We start from the raw sequence: 25,547 nt of genomic DNA on the forward strand, positions 1-25,547 counted from the left end.
TACCATTTCGCTTTATACACGAAATACTGTATATCATCGGATACAAATGACGTCAAACGTATCAGATAACAAACATGCAATATTCCACATGTTTCGATTATTACATTTTCCACGCATGTTGCAAATTTTATCTCTCTGTAATCCGATTTATAGCACGCACAAAAGTGTCCTGTGTACAACACAATATTCTAGGATTAATCATTTCATCAGATCTTGAAACTTATTTAAAATAATTCTTGCATTAAATATTTTATGTTATTTTAGCCAGTGTAAAACCCTATCAAAATTTAAACGATACGGGATTTTCATTTTGTCACATTTTTATAAAAATTTATACTCATTAAATATTGTATTTTATTGAAAATAATATTTCAATGAAAAATCTAAGTGTAGGATTTTCTCTCGTAAGACTTGCGTAAACTTACGACTCTTATAATTCGAGGCCTGTGCCTTTATGAAAATATCACATTTCCAGAGTTTCCGCAAGTGAAAGCCGTCCCGGGTTTACGGAGGGTTAATTTCTTGCATTCGACGTTGCTCGGATCCCCTTTGTTCGTCCCATAGCTATTATGTCGGTGCCTCCGCACTTCTCTTTCCATCGCGTTCCTTTCTTCGCCGACCTCATCCACCATCAGGCAGAGCACGTCTCAACAAAGTATGGTAGGAAGAGAAGGGGGAGAGGAGGAGGGGAGAGAAGGAGGTGGTGGCTTAATAATTCAAATGTTTACCGTCGCTTTCAAAGATAAGCTGATAAAAGCGTGCACTCGCACTCGAGCTAATATACGCGACGGACTTGAAATCATGCGTTTGCACACGCAGCATACACGCGCGGATGTATTGTATAACATACGAGCGTAATTCTCGGTAACGACGACACATTCTATCCGCATATCCGTGGTATACGTCCACATCTACATACGCAGTACGCAATAGATTAATCTCCGATCGGCGCGTACGGTTGCCAAGACGTCACTTTCATTAAATCACCGTCACGCAGACAGTAACCTCGTTTCCGCACCGACAATGTGATCGAAGAACCACCTCCATTACTCGTGAACGACACGATAGTTTCGCGTATAAATATAAATTGATTATGATTTTTAAAAACTGCCTTTTTTCACCTGCTGAAAATTTTTCGTAAGATAAAATTTAAAAATAAAATGCGAAATTTGGTGAAAAACCAGTTTTAATATCAATTGAGAAAATAATAACTGAGAGACGCGCAAAACGTATACTTACTATCAGTTTCGATGGTTAATATATATGTTAAAGATATATAAATTTTTTTGTAAAAAAAAAAAAAAAAAATGCAAATAAAACAATCTCGTATAAAAAATATTGTTAAAAATTCCATTGCTGCTATAAAATAAAATATTCCGAATTTATTTGTTACGATAGTTGTATCGGTTGAATAGTTTGATCACTTTAACATGAATAATACGAGAGAGATTTAGGCACAAGTGAATATGTCGAACACGCAATTACGCATGGAAAATGAAATTATGTCGCCCGCCAATAATACGAAACACATTCATCCAAGCGCGACATTGTTTCGAAGAGTGCGATCGGCAACAATGCTTCGTTTCGCAATAATTTCATAGCGCTACCAAGAGTAATACACCTTTGCCAGAACGGCAATACCGCTCACGAATGGACCGTGCATGACATATCCAACGCGCAAATTACGAGCCAGATTATTTCATGCAACGATTGTGCCAACCGGTCATCATGTCACTATCATCACACGTTTTTATCGCGCCTAGTGTCACCTCAAAATACATGAGAGACATTTCGCAAGAGAAATATTATTTTACGTGTATTTCTGTATCAAGAACAACACATTATTTTGCAATCGTGCGCATATTTTGTCTTTTTAAACATTAAACGCATTTTTTGTCCTTTTTTTATTCATTAATTTTTTTTTTTAGTGTTTTCTTAGTATTTTTTAATCGTTTATTTATAAAACTAGTTGTAACGCATTTACATAATTTGTTAAAATAATTTTTAAAAATGTAATAAATATTAATAATGATATATAAAGTCTGACATTTTATTTTTATTGCGAGATATTATTTTATTGCAAGTAACCGGTAATCGCCGGTTGACGAAAGGACGACAGGACCAGACAGGTGCAGCTGTCCAAAATCAACGGTGAAGCATCAGTAACAATGCATAAGCCCGGTGTCCCGAACATGTGCAACACTTAGCATAAGGGCAAACAGCTGCAAGCAGCTGCACCCAGCTCGTCCCGGGTTTTTTCTAAGGTGAAACCAACGATTTAGGGCGCGAACGGAAGAGAGAGAAATAGAGAGAGGCGCCGATTCTCGAATAACCTTTTCGCCAATATGGCGAAAGGTCGTATTCGTGAAGCCCTGGATGAGTAAAACTGCTCGACGAAAATACTGGGTTATGATCGGAAAGATATCTGACGTAAGGCAGCTGCCGACGCCTCTTGGTTGCTCGACCGGAACTAATAAACGATCGTGAACGCCAGCCAACGCACGGATTCAGGAAATATTTTGCGATATTACGTGGCTCTGCGCAAAGTGTCGGATATTTAAATTTAAAACTCCGCGAAATGTGACTCGGAAAAGAGTAATCTTATGCTATTATGCATATCATCTTAATAAAATAAAGTTTCTATTGTAATTTTTACTGAATGACAGAGCCAAAATTAAGTACCTAATTTAAATAATTTGCCAAATATTATGATGATAGATTTGTAAAAAATCTGAAACAGTTCAAATTAAATTACATTAATAATTAATGTTAATCATATACTTTTTTTTTAATTCATAATCCAAAATATACTATAAATAGAGAGAAGAGACTCAACTGTCCGGCGTTAACCTAAATCAGAATTGATGAAAACCAGCTTCAATAGAAATGAGTCAAATAAACAAGGCTCCGCGGGATATAATAATCCTACTGCTTTTGGTATGTGACTGTAAAGCCGACCCGTTTGTTTGCAGTGAAACGTCTGTTCAGAGTCACACTAATGAGTCTCGGAATCTAACAGTCGAGAGGTAACGACCTATTGGCCCTGACACACATACGCCTTGATTGAATTTTCGAGAAGCTACCTGACAAAGTCATTTTTTCCCCGAAGAATGTTGGCAATACAATTTTTTTTCATTAACTTTTAACTAACATGTTTTATTTCTTTCCGTTCAACTGACACAGTACGGTTTGTTAGACTTACTCTGATTATTTGCAAAAAAAGGAAATAGAAACGAAATTATTTTACTAAATATAGAAATAGAGAATAAGAAACATGTACGTTCGTAAATATTTATTACCGGACAAAATCACTTTCTATAATATTAATTCTATTTTGCAAAAAGAAAAAAAAAAAAAAAAAAAAAAGAAGATTCGACCACAAATCGCAGATTATAAAAGACCTCGCTTCGCCCGGATCTATTACAAAAGTCATTCTCCGTTATTTTTCCCCGCTGAAACCCACGCGGCCTGTCATTATACCGCGACATTTTTATCACGCAGGAGTATCGGCGGCATTCATCGCACGGTGATGGAATTAATTAAAGTATCTCTCTCTACTCGGTGGGTGGATGGCGCAGTGGATGGCGAAATTACTCGCTTCCTGGTTGAAGAGCCTCGGATTGTTCGTTCGACGCGAGAACCAGCGCGCATTAAGCTCCGCTTACAACGGGTCATTTTCTACAATAATTAATATTATCGTGCACACGCGCAACACAAAACAGGTACGATTACAATAGCGGAAAGTTAGAAAGCGCACATGTCCACCCTCTCCCCCCCCCCCTTCCGGCCTCCCCGTTGCATTCCTGAAATATCATCTTCGAGAAAAGCGATACTCGCAACATTCCTCCCCACGCTTCGCGCGAAGGTCTCTATTATTTTAATATTCACCAAACTATACACGCGGCACCGCACAAAAACTTTTACGTGACAAGAATTTTCCATCCACCTGCACGTAGAGCGACTAACCAATTTCACCCTGTATTGTATACCAAAAACCATTTTCCAGGGAGGGATATAGCCAAAATACGCATGATAGCGAGAACGCTTCGGCGGCTTACGCGTAACAAGAAATTGATTTTTGGCAACGGGGGGGAAAAAAATAGAGAGGAGGAGAGAGAAATCGAAAAAATCGTTTACGCGACCAAAAATCGTGCGCGCAATCTCTCGGTAATCCGATCTAATTAACGAGGAGACGTGATCGGATTATCGAAAGTTTGCATTATTGGTTGCACGGGGGCCTGACTATCGGCGGTTTTGTCGGCGGACGAAATTGTTTTCAAAAACCGGCCGATATAAACGTCGCCGACGAACGATGAGGAATGTCGTGGTTCGGTTCGTAACGTTATTTTATGGCTCCCCGCGACGCTGTTCCGTCGATTTATTTACGGAACGAACGACGTCGGATCAACGAATTCTTTATCGCGTTCCAGAAATCGAGGGTAAAATATTTCATCGGTATCGTTTTTACCAATCCTTGCATCGAGCATGCCGCAAGATCCGGAACACGATACATTTCTACTCGTGACCGAATATTTTCGCAAATTAATACAAACGAGTCTCTGTGCGACGTTAAAGTCGACGCGAGTGAAAATCAAGATGTACGGCGTTTCGTACGAGAGTTTCCCAGATTCGAGAAACGGGATTCAAGAATCAAATAGAAATAATTTGTAATTTCTATTTACCGATAATCTCGAAGAGTCAATCGTGGCTTCAATCGTGGCAAGGAAACTAAGATTGCTCCTCTTTAAATGACACAACGAGCATCGTTAGTAACAGCCGGAATCATGGCCGCGTATTCATGATTATTAGCCTGTCCGCTAATTTGTCGTTCCCGTCGACGACAGGCCGTCTCTACGAAAGACAGACGGGCCTGCGCCGTGAATATTACGGCGGTAGTTAATTTTCAGTATCGATCTCATCTCGCGCGCAACGAGGGCGATTTAATTAATTAATTTCCCGCGACATGAATTATATACGAGTACCTTGTTGGACGTTCAATCGCCGAGAAAATAGAGCCGGCCCTTTTCCAAGATATGCCTAAACATACTCATATATAAATATGTACCGTCTCTCGTCTATCTCGTGGATAAAAAAAAACTATGTTTTAAAGAGGCGCAAGAGAAATCGGCAGATAAATGTAACAGACAATTCATATGCACCGTATATCTTTTTTGACAGATAATATTATATTTCATATATGTTATTTACTTGATAGATAAATAAATAGATAAAGTTATTTATAAGGCAAGCTTCCTATTTAATCATTTTGTAAAAACGTCAGAATTTATATAAACGCAGTACTTATATTAAAAAAAAAAGAAAAAAGAAAGACTTTCGTGTCATAGCGGTTCTTAAATTACGGGTGTTTCATGCCGAATGAAATCGTGTTTCACCTCCCGCGAAACATCACGTCAATGCCACGCGAACCCGTGCGTTGCTTATTTTTCCACGAGATAGTTTCCGGTGGGTGTTTACCCGAGCGGAAGACTCCGACAGAGGCAAAGAAAAAAGAGAAAGAAAGAAAGAAAGAAAAAAAGAGAGTTCTCTTTACTCTTCTCATGATACTACTTTGTGCCGTGGAAAACTAGCCGGCGGTTTGGAAACCGCAAATCGCGAAACTGGGAAATCGTGCGGAGAGAAACAAAGAAAACTAAGGAGAGAGAGAGAGAGAGAGAGAGAGAGAGAGAGAGAGAAAGGACGGCAATATCATCGAGTAATCGATTACCGAAGAGGAATCGCCCTCTTATTACTCTAGACAACCGCTTTGCAAAACGTTGCGAAACGAATGCCACGTTGGTTGACGGTTGATGCGATCACGGACAAACAAAAATGTCTGAAAGAATTCAAATCGACAGCCATAAATATATGCGGATGATCGGGAATTTGAACCACACGATTTGTTCGACGAGATGTATACGTCTAAAAATCGCGCAAGGAACAAAATTCAATAAAAAACAAAGGAAAAAAGAAAGAAAAATAAATAGAAAATTTCCTCGCCACCAAATGTTAGGTATATCAAACTTTTTATTAGAATTTTTCTGTTGTCCCTTGCCCTGCTGGGAAATATTTCCTCAGGTATAATCCCGTCCTTACAAATCTCGGATCGCGGAAGAAGAATCGACGGGGCGCGCGACGCATCGACCATAAACGTCGGAATGGAAAAATATGATACGCCTAGCAAACCCAAAATACGAGAGGTTCAACCTTCGACGGAAAGAAAATAGGAGAGGAGTACAAGTTCACAGAGAAATATTCCGCTCGCACGCGGCAAGGAAGAAGGAGAATTGATGGATTGCTTTGCGGGAGTCGGATGACCTTGATGATCGAAAGAACTCGCATACCACACGATTGCTCGTTTGACTCACCCGACGCCACTTAAACGATCGTGAATTTTGTAAATCTAATATTCATGACACTTATTTCGTAATAAAACTCTTTATGTAACGATCTTTATATAACTAAACTTCGCCGAAAATAAAAAAGAAAGGAGAAATCCAAACGCAATTTCAAAAAGAACTAAATTAAAAAGCTGCGGGGCAGCTGTATAAAATATAAAGATAATATTATCAGAAAAAAAAAGTAATGAAAAATATTTTTGTTATCACAACACTTGCGTGTTATAAACTTTAAATTATATTACATTATATATTTAACGGTGTGCAAAAAAAACCTATTACGCCATATCAATACATAAAAAATATAGGCAGCGAGATGATAACACAAAGTTGAAGTTACATTAAGATCTGATGATTCCGAAATCGATTATTACGGTTTTAATTAAGACAACAATTATCAACTCGCCAAAATATCCCTAAAGCAAAAGAGAAAAAGATTATTAACTTGCAAGAGCAAAGAGAACAAATTGACCTTTCCGCGCTTAATAAATCCTTTAATATCTCGGTTATGGGAAGTATTTAGTCGCCTCGTAGGTCCCTAAGATCGTTCCAGCGCATGCTCGGCATTCTCAGCATAGGGTTCCCATAAATTGCAAGTATGATACGTCCTGAAAACATCGGCTCGAGTGCTTTAACACTAAACGACGAAGAGAGGAACGAAAAGAAAGAAAAGATTAAAAAGGATGACACGTCGGGTCGATATCAAGGTAAACCGAAACATCTAACGTGCGCACAACTCGCGATGCAATCGCATATAATATCAGCGAAAAGATTTTTCCCGGCCTGTCAGCGCTTCTTTGAAACTCGATAATAATTATGTAGTTAACCGATAAAATTCATTCGCCGCGATTATCCGACAGCATGATAAAATCATATTTCCTCCGGTATTAATATCTATATTAAATATAACCGTTAATTCTCTGGTCAGAAAGTAGCGATATATAAAAAATATTGGAGTCCATTTACTCTCTCTCTCTCTCTCTCTCTCTCTCCTTTTTATCCTTAATAAAAAAATGGAATAATAATATTATTGCATTATTCTACATATTTGCGAACAGATTATTTAATAATAATTAGAAATAAACTTTGACGATCAGCGTTAAACGAATATCAAGGATAGCGAATAGCAAAGTCTAATGTGGATTCGTCGAAAGCATTCGAGGTTAAACGAAGAGAGCTCGAATTCTCTCGAATTGCGAAACGCGTTTCGCATAATGATAAACCGCGATGATAAAGTCACTGACGCGGCCAGAAAGAGGTCCGCGACGATAGTGGAAACCGGTTTCCGCGACTCGGACGGCAAAAATGGTTTAATCGTAACCCAGGTGCAATATCGCGAGGCACAGGTGCGTGATCGGCGCGGTGCATCATCGAAGAAAATAGCTCCCGATTTCGCGAGCGTCGCGCGCGCCGATTACCATTCACGGCACAAAAATACCCAACTACCTACCTACCTATCTACCTGCACCCGGGATAGTCTTAGTCATCGATATTCGGATCACGGACACAATTACGGCCGATATCACCGACCGTGGAATTTCAGGCCGAGGGTATAGCGTGAATCGTGAATTAACCGACACGTATGAGCCCTTGAAAAAAAAAAAAAAAAAAAAAAAAAAGAAAATTATCGACGAGAGAAAATTCTTCCGACCTCTCAACCTGAATAGATTCGTTAGCTCGAAAATTTTGCGATTACGTAAGTAATAAAAAAAAAAACGAGAATTAATAAACTCTCGCGGCGAGACCGATTCCGATGAGAACCTTCGACATTATTGTCTTTTTTTTTTTTTTTTTTTTTTCTTTTTTACTAGAGAGATCACGTTGTACCGCAACTAATCGCGATTACAGTAGATTTCCTATTACGTCCACTAGCGACATTAGCGTACGAACGCAAAAGGTGTGGTTTCTAATTCTTGAGGAAGAGCAATTACACGCGTCAAGTTTCTTCACTCGGTCGTTTGTGTTTTCGCTCGCTTTCGGCTTGGAAGGAGGTACGCTCTGATTGCCGCTTTTGCAGCTTAGTTTCTCTATTGACAATGGCGTCGTTGACGATGACGATAATTTTGCTCAACGAGACGCGGACCTACGGGATACAAATTTCAGTGCCGCGTCGTAAATGCAAGAGCGCCGGGATTTTATAGCCAAGCATTTAACATGGCGCAGCGTTTTGCTGCAACTTGTGCAGCTTGGAATAGAGTATTTTGCAGTCAGAGAACCTTCTAAAGCAAATTAGCAGCATTCCTGAAGCAAATTGGAATCTCGAAACTACTTAATACATTACTGTAAGTTTTTATAAAAAGAAATTGCTCATAAAACTACTTCTTAATATTTTCCAGTTTCACGTTTCAAGCGACCACGTATTATTTTCCATATTTTCTTTGATTGCGAAACTAAACCAGGAACAGTTAATGTAAAAACATTTACATCGCAAAATCATCTTTCCTTAGTTACTTAATGATGTTGTTATTTTTGGTTTATTTTTTATATTTATACATTTTTGCTAATTTAATTTTCTTTAAAATCAATTTAGAATCATGACGTGTTTACTATGACATTTACACATTTGTATCTATTATTCGTATAATTATTCCCAAGTATTTCAAATTACGCATATTTTGTTGCAATCAACAAAATAATTATTATCGCAAAACGCATCTAAATATCGTGCACGTTTCAAGTTGCTCGGAAGAGAACCGAATGCGAAGGTACGCGCACAACGGCGATTCTCACGATCATGAAGAACCTGACGTACCGAACCGACGTATCACGCCAGGGTACCGTAGTCCAGGCGAATACACGTGCACGGCGATGCACACGTACGAGAGGCCGAGAGAGTTCGAGGAACGCGGCGTTGCAATGCGGCGCCGCGATAAGCCGCGTAACTATGCGCCACCGGTAGCCGAGACGGACTTCTGTTTATGGCAGCAATTTTTACGCCCATCGACAAAAACTGACAGTCTCGTTACTGCTAACTACGCGCCATAATTCTCATTGATACTGAAACTGATACTTGTCGTATCGCTATTACCGTTTTGCCTTTTTCACAATAATAGTTGTTTTCCAGGAAAAAAAAAAAAAAAAAAAAATTAGTTTTTTCACGAAATACGTTTTTAAATAGGACTTATCTATTCAAGATGGAGTTGGCTATATTTTTTATTTAACCGAAACAATGGAAAATTATTCAGAGTTGTATAATGCATAAAAAAAAAATTATTCAATAGCGTTTTACACGAAAAAGTTTACTACGCAAGTAAACAAAGAAAGAAATGTATAGATAAATGCAATTCACAACTTCCTTCTTCGCTGAAAGTGAAATTAATAAACATTCGTCGCTCATACGAATACACAGATAGAATATTTATGCGCGATGCATGTCAATCGTTTTATCGTGAGCATAACAATTTTTATTAAAAATTCTAATTTTGTTAAACTGCTGAATAAATCATTGGGCACAATCTCTTTCTCGGATTTCAATTTGCATTTATAAATTTTTTATCCTACTTTGCTGCTTAGTAGAATAACTTTAAACTTTAGGTATAATTTTGAAAGAGAATCACGTGTTTCCGTTCGGCAGGAGCGTACGTTCCTTCCTCTTTGTTGCATTCCGAAAAGTCAACAGGACGCCACCATTCGAGCGTACTTTCAAGGAGAAAAAGACGACAAATAAAGCAGCGTCTACGGAAAACTCTTTAAAATACACGAGATGGGGAGAAAGGAAAAAGCTGGACGAAGCTGTGACGCGTATAGGTACAGGTATGAAACATCGGCGGCAGCTGGTTTTCAACGCGCGGACATGCGCCTTTCGTATTCCGGCGCATCCACGAGAGCGACAGGGGGAGAGATCCGCGCGATCTTGGAGCGCGCGCACCGCGTGCGGCCACGCCGCACCGCATGTCGAAAACGATCTGTAGCCGACAACGTGGAAATTTGCCGGCCGAACGGAATGGCTTAGTCGAATGACTCTCTGTTCGTTAATTGTACTACTAACCGTGTCTACGGTAGGCTCCCAAGCGTCGGCGTCGGCGTCGGCGTCGGCGTCGGCGTCGGCGTCGGCGTCGGCGGCCACAGGAATGTCCAGGAAAAATCTCCGTGAAATATCCCCCGTCGACTCTTCTTTCTCTCACTCACAAATCGCGGCACAGACAATTGACCTCGAACACGAAAAACTCTTTTTCGATCTCTTTCTCTTTCTCTTTCACCAGGTTTTTCCTCTCGTATTCCCGCTCTCTTGTCGCGCCGAGAAGCGACGCGGAAGGTTCACACACGCGAGAAACCGTTGGGAGAATCGTGACGACGACGGCAACGGCGGATCACGTTCGTTATAAATCCAAGACAACGTCACGGTTAAGACGGGCACAGAAACGCGCGCGCGTCGAGATGGCAGCGTCGCTTATTATACACGTAGGCTGTCGCGAGGAGCCGTTTCGAGGTTAGGAAGCGCACGACACGACGACGCACCACCGGCTAGCTACTGCTCTCCTTCCTCTCACCGCCTTTCCCTACGAGCTACGCGCGGCCGCCGTCTCTCTCTATCCGTCTGCCCCTCTCACTTCCAGTCTCTCTCCCACACGAGGAATATATACCGACGAGAGACCGACTATGTAAGAGTACGATCGCGTCACGTTGTACGTCGTTCATGCACTAACCGATCGTCCATTTTGCCGGGGGTAAACACCGGATGAGTGAACGAGAGAGAGAGAGAGAGAGAGATATATAAAATACCGGCAGAGAAAGCGAGAGATCGTGAGAATGAGACGGACAAAGAAAAATCAAACAGGAGAGGCGCGCACACGTACAAAACATACACGTACCGGCACGTAGGCAGATAAGTGCGAAGCGCAGAAACAAAGACGAAACATATAGGAACGTTCGCAGGAAGAGCAAACAAAAAATACAGAGTGGGGGGAGGGAAACGAGAAACACCGGCGCGCCACGCCGGTTCACAATATGTAGAAACGCCGAAACTTCGAAACTCGAAAATCGTGAAAACTTTACGCGATAGATCCGCTTAAAAATCGTAGATACGCCACGAGCGGGATAGAGAGAGCGAGGGGGGGGGGGAGAGAGAGAGAGAGAGAGGCGACGGTAAAACTTCGCTACACGAATCGCGGTATGTCAGGGGAACGGGTGGTGAGAAGGCGACGAGAGGCGAGGGGACGTATTCGAGACGAACGGCGTGGTTTCGTGGGGAGAGGGCTAGGTACGTCACGCGAGGGAAGGGAGCGGGAAGCAGAGAGAGAGAGAGAGAGAGAAAGAGAAAGAGAGAAGAGAGCTTACCGTAGTCGTGAGCGCGGTAGGTGAGGTGAGGCGCGGCGCGGGGTGACGAGCGGGAAACGACACAACGCTCCGACTTGGCAGAGGGACGCGGGGCGACTGACGCTCCGAGCGGTAGAGGGGGAACATAGGCTTCAGTGGGACGCTAGGAAGAAGAGGGAGGTGGGGACTCGCACAGCCGGCAACAGCCGACTCGACTCGATTTGTCACGATCTCTCTCGCGCGCTCGGCACGGCCGGTGACGTTGTCCTTGTCGCTCCTTTGAGATTCGATGTATCGTCGCCGTCCTCGGCGCCGATGTGTTGGAGCGGCACGACGTAGCAGGCGCGCCAGGGTGTATACGGGGTGTCCATGATATTTGGCGATTACGCGCTATTCACCCTTGCGGTCCTCCCTCGTGAAACAATTTTGCAATGTGCAAATTTACTGGTAACGCGTAATACATTAACGCCTGTAAACGCCTGTAAACGCCTGTTACAGCTTAATTCGTCCCAACATTTGGTAAATAATCTCGCAATGTTGCACTATATAAAGTGTAAATTCGTGTAGAGAATGCTCCCGTAGGAAAGTGGAAATAAATGTTCTGCCGAGAACATTTACATAATACGAGTTTGCATAGTACACATCTTGACTGTATTTGCATAATGCGGATCTTGTTTGTATTTGCATAATCTAAATTTCGATTTTATTTCAGAGCGAGTAATATTCTCTATCGTTCGAAAATAGTCGCCATACCCAACGGAAATTATGATTTTTCAATGCGTTATTCATGACAACTGGGTTACCGAGAATAACTCAGAAAGAATCATTTTATGCCATTTTTATTTTTTTTAAGGCAAAACGCATAAAATGAAAATTGCGTTTAGTTTAAATCTCATACAAAGGCACCTATTAATATCTGAAGAATATTAATAGGTGTTATTAATATAAAATCTAATTTATATATACATATATAAATCGCGTATATAAATTATATTCAGCAATATTACAAAATTTGAACAATTCTTTTTGATTATATTCAATATTATATTCTATTATTCAATCTTTTATATTCATGACACTTATGTGCAGAAAAAAATGTCTAAAAATGACAGACTCATAATTTTTCATCACACACCTTCCAAAACTATTTCGTCTCCACTTATGAAAGAATCAACTGCATCACAAATCTCGTTTCTAGATGCTTCTGCTGTCTGATATTCGAATCCATTGGACATGAACAAAGAACACACAGGAGAATCCGCCTTGTATTCTATAGTTCACCCGGTATATATACACGCAGGACGATCACACGGATGAAAAGAATACAGCTCGGCAAGGTGAGAGAAGGAGCAGAGGAAAGAGAGAGGAGTATGGGCCCCGAGGAAGGAATGAGTCGGTGGAACGAGGACACCTTGAAAAAGCGACGAGAGGGCTGAAGGTAGAGGGTGGCAGAAGAGAAGGGAGCGGGACGGGATAGAACCCATGTCCGGGGAAACGAACGGGAGACCTTGCACATCGTGGCCGCGATAGAGAGAACGATGCTTTGTGTCGAATAGTAGTTGTGTGAAGAAAAGAGAACCGGGCCTCTACACAGAAGGGAGAAACACAGAAGAGGACCCTCGACCGTCTGCGATCCATGCGTATAAAGGCCTCCTCAGACGGCAAAGCTTCTCTTCCCGCTCGCCGAAGAAGGGGGTAAAAGGGGGAGAGGGAAGAGACACGTTCGTACGCACAGAAACCGGACTGCATTTTACGTTTCGAATATACCGGGTATTTTATCTTATTTCGTGACGCGAGATACGTGTTACTCGATACAGACCAAGTGCTCCGTTCCACGTGCACTTTTGCCCGGAGGGGTAGGGAGTATTTTTAGCCACTTGAAACTACGTATTTTTGACAATTCTAGTCACGGCAGGGAAATAGTTTGGATCGATGCCCTTATTAGATACCACTCTCTAGAATCTACTCGAAAATAAAAATCAGATTTGTAAATGATTGAAAAGAATCAACCTTCTCGGCACTTGATATATGTATGTATGTATGTATGTATGTATGTATGTATATATGTTGTGTGTACGCGCATGTGGGTACATATATGTGCTAAAAAGAATATTCAATATTCTAACCAAATAAATTTTATATCTTGTAGAAAGTATTGTATTATAGAATACGTAAAAAACACTGATGTGTTTATCTAAAATTTATAGCAAACTCTTTCTGTAAACTTTAATGCAATCAAAATTATTTCTCATTTTTGTTAAATAACCAAGTATCTATTTCATTTCATATATTCCCTTTTATCCGATATTATTTACTATTTACTCTTTTATTTTGATTTATCTTTATTGTAACGCCCATAGATGAATATATAGATATATTATTATTTATAAGTTGGCAATCCATTAAAGTCTACATATTCAATAATAGGATTAATATCAGTTGCACAGATATTATTTTATAAAGTATCATTTATTTTACTATAGCTTTAATGTAATTTTGAAAATATATACCTATACATACATGTATATTTTTTATTTTTTTTTTTCAAAGTAATTATGTAATATTTCATATTATTTTAATTTTTATATGTTATTTTTTATGAAAATTTTTGCTAAATATAATAAATCATAATTCAGTAATATTTTTATTGAAAATAAAATTGAATTATAGTTTTAAAATTTAATATAGAATATTTTAGAAAAGAAAAATATGTATATATATTTAGAAAAGAAAAATATTTATATATATATATATATATATATATATATATATATGCTTTAATTTTTATAATTGAAAAATGAGACAATTATATTTCATTAAGCTTGTTAACTGTACCATTGATTTAGTTCTAGAATCAAACATTTTGATTGATTTTATCGTGTTGGACATGTATGTATTACATTGCAAATCTGGAAGAGTTCGCACGCATGACATGACGTATACACGTGCGAGATGGAAAACAAATCGTTGAAAGCACATTGAATGAGACTCAACGACGAAATCGTCCTTGTCAGCTTACGAAAAGCAAGCAGCGTATCACGTATCATGCGACTAATCAGTGAAATTCGTTCGTTACGTGTGAAATCCCGTGACGTCGTCGTTACGCAATGCGCGACGATTTGAAATACCCCCCGGATGTTTAAAGTGTATTAAGTGCACCTTTGTAAGGATTACGTAAATTCGATTACATCGGATAACGTTCTTCTATCGATTAGTCAGAAAATCTCTTATAGTGCTACGCGTTTATTTATAAATAGTCGTATTAGTCAGTTCTCTCTCTAGCCAGGACATTGTAAGTCGCGTTTACATGAGATTATACGTTTCCGTTTAAACATTCAAACGAGAAGGAAAAAAAAAACGAAAAAATCAATGAAATAAATAAAAGTCGGCTTGTTTTTTTTCGAAAAATTTAAATTAGTATACTCGAACGAGTCTTTTCAAAATCCGCTCACAGTCGTAAAACTAATTTCAACCTTTACTTAAATTTTTTCTAATTAAAGATCAATCATAAATTAAATAAAACTGGCTCTTTATACAACGTTGAGTGCAAATTAAAATATCAGTAGTATCGAAAAATGAATAAAACTTGAGATATAAATTAACAAAGCTCTCTAACATCGATATTATTCCGGATCTAAATACGATAAATGTAATAATACGTACATGACGGAAAAACTAAATAAAGCAAACGTCATTAGGACGACCATCGATGCGTCCCTGCATATTTGCATGGGAACGTACCTACAAGATTCCGCTCACACAAAGAACGCGAGAGCGAACGATTGCACGTTGGCGCTCTTACAGACGGTTTTGTGTACGTGTTTCTCGTGCGTGGCACGTACAAGTGCGGCGAGGGGGAAGAGAAGAGGAACGGAGATCTCCTAGGGCCACGCTTAAAAAATATAGGTTCGAGGATACCGCAGGAGGACGGAGGGTTTGCCGTTTCCTCGTGGGACAGGAGCAGATCGTTACTTTCTATTTCGCGAGGGATACGCGTGAACTCTCTTCCCTTCCCGTTCCGAGAAGACCGAGAAGGGTGCGGTTTAGTTTCCTTGTTTGGGCCTGTTCTCGGTTCTTCAGAGTAGATTCACCATCGAGAATGCAGGATAACGGATCAAGAAACATAAACTTGGAATGTTTTATGGCTCGTGGGTTTATCCTGATAAAGTCAGCTACTTTTAAACTCGGAGAAGAGTAGCTTTCGAATTTCTCGAATTGTACGCAGGGTCGTTTAAGAGATCGTAAATCAGCCGTTGTTATTTATTTAATTGTACCAATATCAAGTATAATGCGTTAATGCGTTTTAAACTGATGTAAAGAAATGAGTCGAGAAGTTTACATACACAGAAGATAATATCTTCATAAGATAAAATAAAATTTTGCATATTTAAATTATAAGATGTATTTCTTGCTATTTATCTCATGTTTTTCTTAAGTATATCGCGTTTCTCTTGTCGTATTTAAATGGAAAGATATTGTACATTGATCCTTGGTATGTAGTTATTAATGTTTTACCTAAGCACGTATCGCCGTCATCGCAGGCGATCATGCCTTTTTACATATATTATGTAGTCGATTAATTGTAATGTACTCGTTTTCTACTAATCGATAATACCTTGACGATTATTACGCCTTCAAGGTTAAACACAAATGACAAGTAAATTATAATGTTTGTTTTAGAACTGTCGTGATCGTTTAGAAAGAAAGCGACTATAATTTAATCTTTTTAATGGCGTAGTACGATTATTTTAAATTGCCCGCTATTTTATCGAACCATCCACGATATCATGTTATGTACTCAAGGTCGAAATTGTCCGTCGCTTTCATTCCCGGAACAAAAATAAAACAGCTTATAGATCTCGAACAGGTAAACATTCAGCACAAATATTTCTCCGTATATTATTTGCAGTGAATATTTACCGAGATGCATTTCAGTGAAATGAAGTGTATAACGTACATGAGATGTATTTTAAGATTAAATCTCTTCCACGGGTGCGCGCATAATCATAACACAAGTAGTCTAGCTCGAGACTTAGTTATCAAAACAGTTAATACGAAAGATCTAAAACTGATATGATGACTGACTTGATATTTAGATATTGCGGGTTAATCGTATAACGCGTCAGTGACATGTAAAGCGAATCTGAGTCCCCACGTATATTACCGAAGCCGGTAGAATGGTGACTCATATTATATTATCAGCTGGTCCAAGGCTGAGAATCTATTCGAGCCTATCAAGCAAGCTAACAGAGGAAATAAGGTGTTTTCATCGGTGTCGCTCGGTAATAAACGCAAATGAGGTCGCAAGAGAGAGAAATCAGATAAGCGCTCTTTCTCTCTCTCTCTCTCGCTCTCTTTTTCCTGCGAATTTTCTTCCGGATGTGTTTTGCAGCTTCAGATCTCGAAACAGCATTCGTGGCGCGAAAGGGAGAGACAGCGAGCGGGCCATATCTCACCCCGGCGTGAAACGCTAAACGCTGCGTTTCAACGTGCGAATTAAGATTTATCGCGGCCGCCGTTTGACCAAGAAGCCTTTTCGCGCCGCCGTAAAGTCGTCGACGAAGACTTATGGCCCGCCGCAAGTTGGTCCATGTTCCCGGTGACCTCTCGACGAATACACTCGCCGTTTAACTTTCGATGTTAAAAAGAATCACGTAATTCCAAATTTATACATAGTATCGGTTGATATTATAACATTATAAACTGCATAAGCGTTATAGATTAGCAGAAAAACTTTGTGAAAACTATGAGGATATAAATAAAATCATTGTAAGTTTCCTTCGAAGATCGCTAAGATAGAGTCTCGAAACGAAACCGACAACCTACGATTTGTGCGAATAACTTAATATAGGTGATGACTTGGCACAAGAAGTCTTCATTCATCACCTGAATGAACAGCTAGAAACGCTTGCTAAAAGCGACAATTAAACTTGATGCCCAATTTTAGAAAAATCTATCTTAAGTGGATCGCTATAAATCAATCAGCTGTTTGGCGAGATCGTGAGGAGTCGCATAAGTCTCCATTATCTATTTCTACACATAAAATAAATATTTTACAACGTTATAGGTGTCATTCATTGAATATATTTCAAAATTCATGTATATATATATATGAAAAAAATCTGAACTTTTTAATTCGATACATATAAATCTTTCACATGGTAAAATATCTTTTATTATAGATGTGCGAATGTTCAATGCAAATATTTATTAAATACAGCAAGACTGCTTTTATGGAACTGTGAAATAATATATTTTTTTTTTTTCACAAGTTTCGCAGTTTGAATTAATTTATTCGCAAAGAGGAAAAAGGTAATGTTTATCTCTAACGAGAGTAAATCTGAAATGCAATGAAATCAACTTACATACTTTTACTTCCCTCGACGAAGATAATCGAAGAGAAATATGAACGATTAAGCGACTCGACTGGACGCAGCGCTATCGACTATCATGATCAGGTAACCGTGAACCTGAATCCGAGACTTGTCCTAACCGGTATGTCGTGTAGTAGAATGAGATATCGTATATAACCTTTGCCCGTTTCATCGTCATCCCCCTCTCCCATTTCTTGTTTGAGAAAGAGACAGGTTTACGGTACTACTAAACTCTTGGAACGGATTGTATTTTGCCGCAATGTCTGTCACAAGTAAATCGTCCCGCAATCACGCAATAAGGATAAAGTTACGACAGATATAATTGCAGAGTTTTATGCGAACCGAAATTTAGAGCACGCGCTAGAAAATACGTTCGATCTCGTATTACGTTAGAAAATATTGTTCGATCCATATGTATATGAATATATATCTTTCGACAGGGTTTTTTTTAGCATTCGTCGATTTTTCAGGCGTTCGTTTCCTACGAATGTATTTTTATTTTACCGCGTTAAGCGTCATCGCCGTGGACAGCAGTGTCCGCGGTGATATTTATAGCCGATGAAATATCGATGCTTTATATGCCATATATGAAAATGGATGTGCGGATACTAAATTTCAAAGCTTTTAAACCAATACTTATCGGTCGACTACATCAACGACATTACATCCTATAATTTGTCTGAAACCATTAGAAAAATCTTCGCGTGACATTCGATGACATATCATGACACTCCTCGCGGGTCGCTCAATAAAACGTCGTGATACTCTCACTGCATGTCGTCGACCGCCGTAAATTTTTCGAGAAACGTTCATGTTGCTTGAATTGCACGAGCGACGAACCAGAAGTAAGAGAACTGAAATTAATCTAAATTAAGTAATGACGCTCCCCCCGTTCGCCAAGAACGCGGACGTCGGCGTTGGAGATTCGAATCGCTGCAAGCGCAGTGCCGTATTTTAATAGTATCAAAGCGGGAAAATGCGCCTTCAATCAATTTCAGGAAATTTTATTACAACATGAACAATATAAAAATGTTTTATTTTTGTTTTATATAATATTAATATGTCTCACAATATTGAAAAATTATAAAAATAAACAACAGTAATATTTGTCTCTCTCTCTCTCTCTCTCTCTCTCTCTCTCTCTCTCTCTCTCTCTCTCTGTTTCGCTGAAATCATCATGTCGATTTTTTAAATCCTTGTCTTTTCTACAGAGATAAAATTTGAATTAAAAAAGTAAAAAAATAATTACACGTAAAATTCTATTAGAATATAAATTTTAAAGAATAGTATATTTATTTTTATCTATAAAAAAATCTCACTTAAAGTATTGAATTTTTTTTAACGTACTTTTCTTTATATATTTTATAACTATTATTTATTTATTTGTTTTAAACAAAATTACTATTTATATACGTATAATTATTTGTAAATCTTTATAAAAAAACTTACACAGCATACGTTATCTTGATCTTGACAAATGTAGAGAGAATTCATTTTTGAAAAAAACATGCTTAAAATCAGGTTCTGCGCTTCTTATAGTTCCTGAGATATTTTAAGTTAAAGATGCATGACTACAACTAACAATAAGACCGAGAATTAGAATGTTTTGGAATTTTATTTCTCAGCATACACATATATACACATATTACACACAAAAATAATAAGAAATAAGGAATGTTTACATTTTTTGTTGCCTGTTTACTATTTAGTGTGCTTCTTCTATTATTATTAAATTTATTCTATATATACACATTCATATTAATTATTATTTGTATATTTGTCTCAAAAACTATGAGAAAGCAAAGCTAATTCCAACTGTGTTATTTAGAAATGAATCCTCTGCAAAATATGTCAATATGATTCAAGTTGTATATGTTTTTACAACAAATTCTTCTTTTTTAAACGAAATCGATATATAATTATGTTTAATCTGTGTTTAAAGTGTACCCTATATTTTTAAAACTTAAATTATTTAATAATTAAATAAATATCTCTAATCTAAAAAATCAATATACTTTGAAATAATAAAGATTTTGATATGAGATAAAATTAATATAACACAAGCATACAAAATATATATAATTAAAGTCTATCAATTTTTTTTAAATTAATGTAAATATTCTCTTAGATCGTCAGAGTTATAAAAACAACGTTGCCGTAGTTATCGTCACTTTCGTTTATTCGCTTTCCTTTCTCGCGTTTCGTGTCTCTACATCGCGTACCATCTGCTGTCCGTCTCCCGATTAATTAATCGACCCGCTTGTCTGACCTCTCGTTTACACTCTGCTCTCTTTGTATGTTCTTCCATCGTCAACGCGCAACATCGCGTTAGTCGAAAACAATGAAACACATTGAATGACATTTGCAGGTAAATAATATCGTCAGAAAAATCAGAATTAGACGTAATGAGAAAGTATATAAAATTCGATAAATTGCTTATTGTTAGTAACTTATTTATTATTAATTTTATTCCTCATTTACGTATGTATGGATTTGATTGCTATTAATACATATGAAGGTGAATACTTTAACGCGTCTTTATTTCGATATTATTAACTGCTATTCCTGAAACTGACCGGTGTTTTGTCTGAGATGTCATTTGCAATTCTTGACGAATACGTTACCATTTTAATAAAACAGTAATTCACGGTGAAAGATAATGACAATCTGACACTGTGGGTGACAACGTTCAAAGAAAAAGACAGGTTGGCACCACTTCAGTCACTTCTAATTCTGTCGACGAGACATCAGCCCCAATTTATATCAATCGACTAGTATTTCTTCAGTTCTCTCGCCAGCGACGTTTCAAATCTGCTTGAAATAATTTCGAAATTTCATGTTCACTAAAATTCTAGTACAACGATGACTCGCGATGATCTACCGAGTAGTCGCACGGCACAGTTGGTGCAGTGAACGAGTTACCGTAAATCGCGCGTTTGTGAGAAGCTATTTTTGCAGAAACTACGGAAGCGTTAATTGCCGCAGACAAGTCAATCTGCGCACAGCCTGCCGCGGTATAGCGAGTTAATTAACCGCCATGTCAGAGTCTCTTACCCGAGCGTGGGTCTAGAATCTGGCTTCGAATCCCTCACCCAGTCTCACCTTTCCTTTCTTTCTCTCTTCCTCGCGTGATACGTATATACTCTACTCACCTAACTCTGTCTACCCTTTCTGTCTCTCTCCATTCGCGTATCTCTATCTCTATCAGCGAAAATGTAAGGCCGGGCCCGTCGCCAACTTTGCCCAAACTACGACGACGATAGCTTCGTGCTCGGTCGCTGTTTGACTTACTGACATAACGATTTCGCCAAAACTTCGCGTCGTTCAAATAGCGCCTACGAGGAACGTTCTGTATATTTTGACGCTTTGACCCAGACGCATAAACAACCAATCAAACTGTAACGGGCAAGCGGCTCAGATCTCCTGGTTTGTATAATGACAATCCAGAAAATCCCTTGCGTTTTGATCATTTTTCCAGCAAGAAAAATATCCTGCAAAAAATCGAAACAAAAGGGAGATAATATCCGAATAATTACTGTCACCAGTAATCTTATTCGCAATCGAACGTCGCGAATGTATGTATACAAATAACACGATTAGCTCGCTTAGGTGACTTCGAAAGCCGTGACGGGCATAAAGTTCAGAGAAGAGAGAAGAACAGGGAGATTTCTGAATTATATTTGTAAAAAGCGCGACGCGTATCACTTATTACGGCGCGAATTAATCACAGACTCGCGGGAAAGGATAACAAGCTTTTTGTGTTCTTTCTTCTTTTTCCTTCGTAAATAATCACAGTGTTCCCACCGATGGGCACAGAGAGAACGCAATTTTTCGCGTGCAATATGTTCGCTTTAATCCGTATGTACGTTATGATTTAAATTGGATATCGGATATTAAATTGAATCATCGGCGCTCCCTTAGTCGCGGATATTCCGCGAAATAAATCTAGTTGCGCGCGAAAGCTGAAACTTTTCACGACAATTCGATTATATAGCCGTCCTCTGACGTTTCAGGTGCAAGTTTTAATTTTTGTCCCGAGCAGATGGCGAAATTAGATACCCTTCATTAAAACTTGAACCATCTATCACGCTCTATTGGTTGAAAGAAGCTTGCTTCTCGGATATCTTGCGACAATAGACGTACCTACATCTTTAATAATGAGGTCATTAAACTGACGATGAATATAATAAACATGATAGGGTAAACTAGGGTATGATATGGCCATAGGCTGTAATTTTTTTAATAATCGCTAAATAGCGCGCTTTTTTAGTCATTATCAAAGATAATTGATATTTATAGTAATTTACGTACATACATTGTTCGAAATAACGATATTGTGAATCTTATATCATATTTTTACTTTTGACTATCTGCAAAGTTTTTCATTTGTCCACTAAAAACTGTTATAACGTCGAATAAATGACAGTTAAGCTATCGTAATCGACGTTAGACATATTATAAAGATATGTAAATAAATTGTTATATGACCTATAATTTTTATTTTCGTTTTCACTATTTTTTTTTATAAATATTATGGTCTTCTTTTCCTTAAAAGTTGAGTAAAATGGTCAATGCTTATGTTGTACTATTTTGATAATATAAAATTTCTATGAAATATTTTCCTTTTAATTTCGATAATATTACGTAATTTAAGCTTCAGGAAAGATAATATGCCAAACACTATTAAGTATGTTTTTTGCATTTTAAAAAACTATGGCCATCTTATCCGAGTTTACCCTATACAAAAAAATATGTAGAATATACATGTATATCTGGTTGTGTATTTTTCTTAAGTGGTTAATATTCTTCCTAATCAAAGTCAATATCTTTCTCGGTAAAAATTTAAAAATAACGCTAAGTACGACAGAAACGAAACACTTTATGTGAAGGAACAAAAGCCGTTACGTGAAATTTTCACTGCGCGAATACAAAGTGCACTTACAGGTTGTCAAGTCGCGAATGATAACATTACGGTTAATGATGCAATTTGTGTCGATAAAGCGTAAAACGGCCAATGTTGTCGTATCGACTCTCAAGTCGACCGCACTATCCTGTCCGATACACGTAACACATATATGATAATGTCGCGTGACCTTAAAATTGCTGTACGCTTCGTTTTTTCTCTCTCCCCTCGCTTCCCCCTCCTCGACGCGACGACGCGTTAAAAGAAAAATAAACGGATGTAAGTGGTGAACAACATGATCTAAAAATATGGGGTAGCGCATAAATACGGGCTACGAGCCGCGCCGAGTTCCCATGCTTTTAAGCGAATCAATAAGCCGCGAATACGAGGTAGAATCTCGTAATTTTTCTCGATATCGATCGCAATATTCACGAAAAAAAAAAAAATATCGCCGCGTGCGTGACTCGCAATCTATTCGCTATTCTCTCACCTTTCTTCTCCCGCATCTTTTCGCAGATAAATCTGCCGCGGTGGGAAAAGGCGCGTAATTCGCGGCTTTGAGCGTGCTTTTAAATGTGCGTGCGGTAGATGCGGTTACGTTACCGCTATTAATTCGTCGGTGTTAATTAATGGTAGGGGCAGGGCAGACGGTGCGGCGAAAGCGGACGAAGAACAATCGTTTTGCCCTTCGCCCGCCGACGCGAATTTAAGGAGCGATTCCTCACGTCCAACGCGGTTACTCCCTGGTATTCCGCGAACGCGTGCACACACACACACACACACACACACACACACACACACACACACACACACACACACACACACACACACACAAATCCAGACTCAAGATTATAAGATTCGGTCATTCCATTCGCACACGCAACCGTTTCTCACAATCAGACGTAGTGACTTTTAGATTTTCATCGTGCTCAAGATGAATATTACATACGAATTTAATACGTTGTGTATGAAAGCGGATGACAAATTACGTGGCACTTATGCAAGATGCGATAAGATTCGCAAATAAACTTTTTCCCGTGACATTCGCGAGATTATTGTACAGCTAAAGTTGCAGCGATGCATGGAAACAGGAAAACGGTGGGTTTGCGGTACTGGAATGATGTGGCAAGACTCTTTCGAGGAAGATTCAAATGTATATACACAAAGAAACTTATTACGGATTAAACCTTTACGATAACGTTCCGTCGTGATAGAATCAAAACTACTCTTCTTCGTTTTCAAGAAAGCGTTCTCGGATAGATTTTATTAAAACTTCTCTTCATATATAAAAATTCTATACCTCTCTTTTTCTCTCTCTCTCTCTCTCTTTTATTTACAATGAAAATGTGAAAGATGGATTTAAAAATTTTTCCATCTCTGATAAATAAAATTTTAATTCACAATAGTAATTTTGCACGCGTGTAAAAGTAAAATTCTCTTGATGTGACTCTAAATAAAACCCAATTCTTCAGACAGCTTAACCATCAATGATGTATATTTCCAATGGATACTCGCAGAGTGAATTTATTCCATTATCAAAACAATTCGTAATTCCAAATCTACGCGACACGGTAATCCGATCGGAAGGTATAATGTTTCGAATATTGGAAATTTGATCAACGTGGGGTCTACCTGGCTTTACGATGGAGGCCCGTAATTACATTAATGGCGAATCGTGGTAGATGGTAATATCGATTACGAGAACGTACCGCATGCTCTTTTAGCACGCGTGCTCTTGTAAAAGGCGCATTTGCGAACCTTATCGGATTTGTATGTCGGTACTTTGTAACTACTCCGAACACTTCCCCAAACAATTTCGTTCTTCCCCTTCCTCTTTTCTCTCTCGCTCTCTCTCTCTCTCTCTCTCTCTTTCTCTCTCCTAACGTCTTAATTTTCATCGCACTATAAACGTGATATAAAAATAGAAGCCAAAGATCCGAGAATAATCCTCGTTTCCAAAGAATTCGTTCGAGTCGCAGAAATTATACAAACGAGAGCGCACCACAAACGATTGTTTTTTCTACGCCGACCTCACCGAGATCGTAAAGGCAAATTAAATTCTCCCGTCTCGCGCGTGGAAATTTTATCTTTCGCCATTCGCGTTTGAACAAATTTTATAACGCAATAAGAGAAACAAAAAATAACGAGAGATAGAGAGAGAGAGAGCGCGCGCGCGCGCGCGCAAAGGGATAAAAAGCGCGGAGAAAAAGGAAGAGGAAGAAAAGGGAGAAAATACAAACGTAATTTCCAATAGGTTTGCGAATAGTGACATAGCACAGCCGCGAGCAAAAAAAACTTATGCACCGCTGCAACATTCGAAAACATTGCGCCGTGAATACGAGGGAAACCGACGAAAGCGAGTAACGTCGATATTGTACGCAGTTCAGAACATGGAATACCCATTGTTGTTCGGCATTGTTGGCACGTATTCCCTCCTTCAACGATGATTGATAACCGACTTTGCCTCGGTGTAAGTTGGCGTACACGCGAACCGCATACATTAACGATAATAGTGCGTATCGCGGCGAATCGCCCTGGCACGCACTTCCACATCCGCGCTCTCGGAAGCGACGCACACACACACACGCTCGCAGGGATGGTCATTTACCATGTAGCTCC

At 38.8% G+C, this 25,547-nt stretch overlaps 1 protein-coding gene across 15 annotated transcripts in view; it reads right to left on the reverse strand.

Annotated features, from left to right (window-relative positions):
• The window catches only part of Heph (polypyrimidine tract-binding protein 1 heph), a 394,763-nt gene that overhangs the window by 284,470 nt on the left and 84,746 nt on the right, over nt 1–25,547 (reverse strand). For 5 of the 15 annotated variants that reach the window (XM_072902194.1, XM_072902189.1, XM_072902187.1 and 2 more), the window contains exon 1: nt 11,673–11,813. The exons of 8 other annotated variants lie outside the window; for them this stretch is intronic. In XM_072902194.1, the coding sequence (XP_072758295.1) occupies nt 11,673–11,798 (126 nt within the window). In that variant the 5' untranslated portion in view covers nt 11,799–11,813. Of the gene's footprint in view, nt 1–10,383; nt 11,456–11,672; nt 11,814–25,547 lie in introns of those variants that run through there. 2 more of the 15 variants (XM_072902191.1, XM_072902190.1) reach the window with 2 other exon arrangements.

Source organism: Anoplolepis gracilipes, chromosome 11 (assembly GCF_047496725.1).
Source record: "Anoplolepis gracilipes chromosome 11, ASM4749672v1, whole genome shotgun sequence".
Taxonomy (NCBI): domain Eukaryota; kingdom Metazoa; phylum Arthropoda; class Insecta; order Hymenoptera; family Formicidae; genus Anoplolepis; species Anoplolepis gracilipes.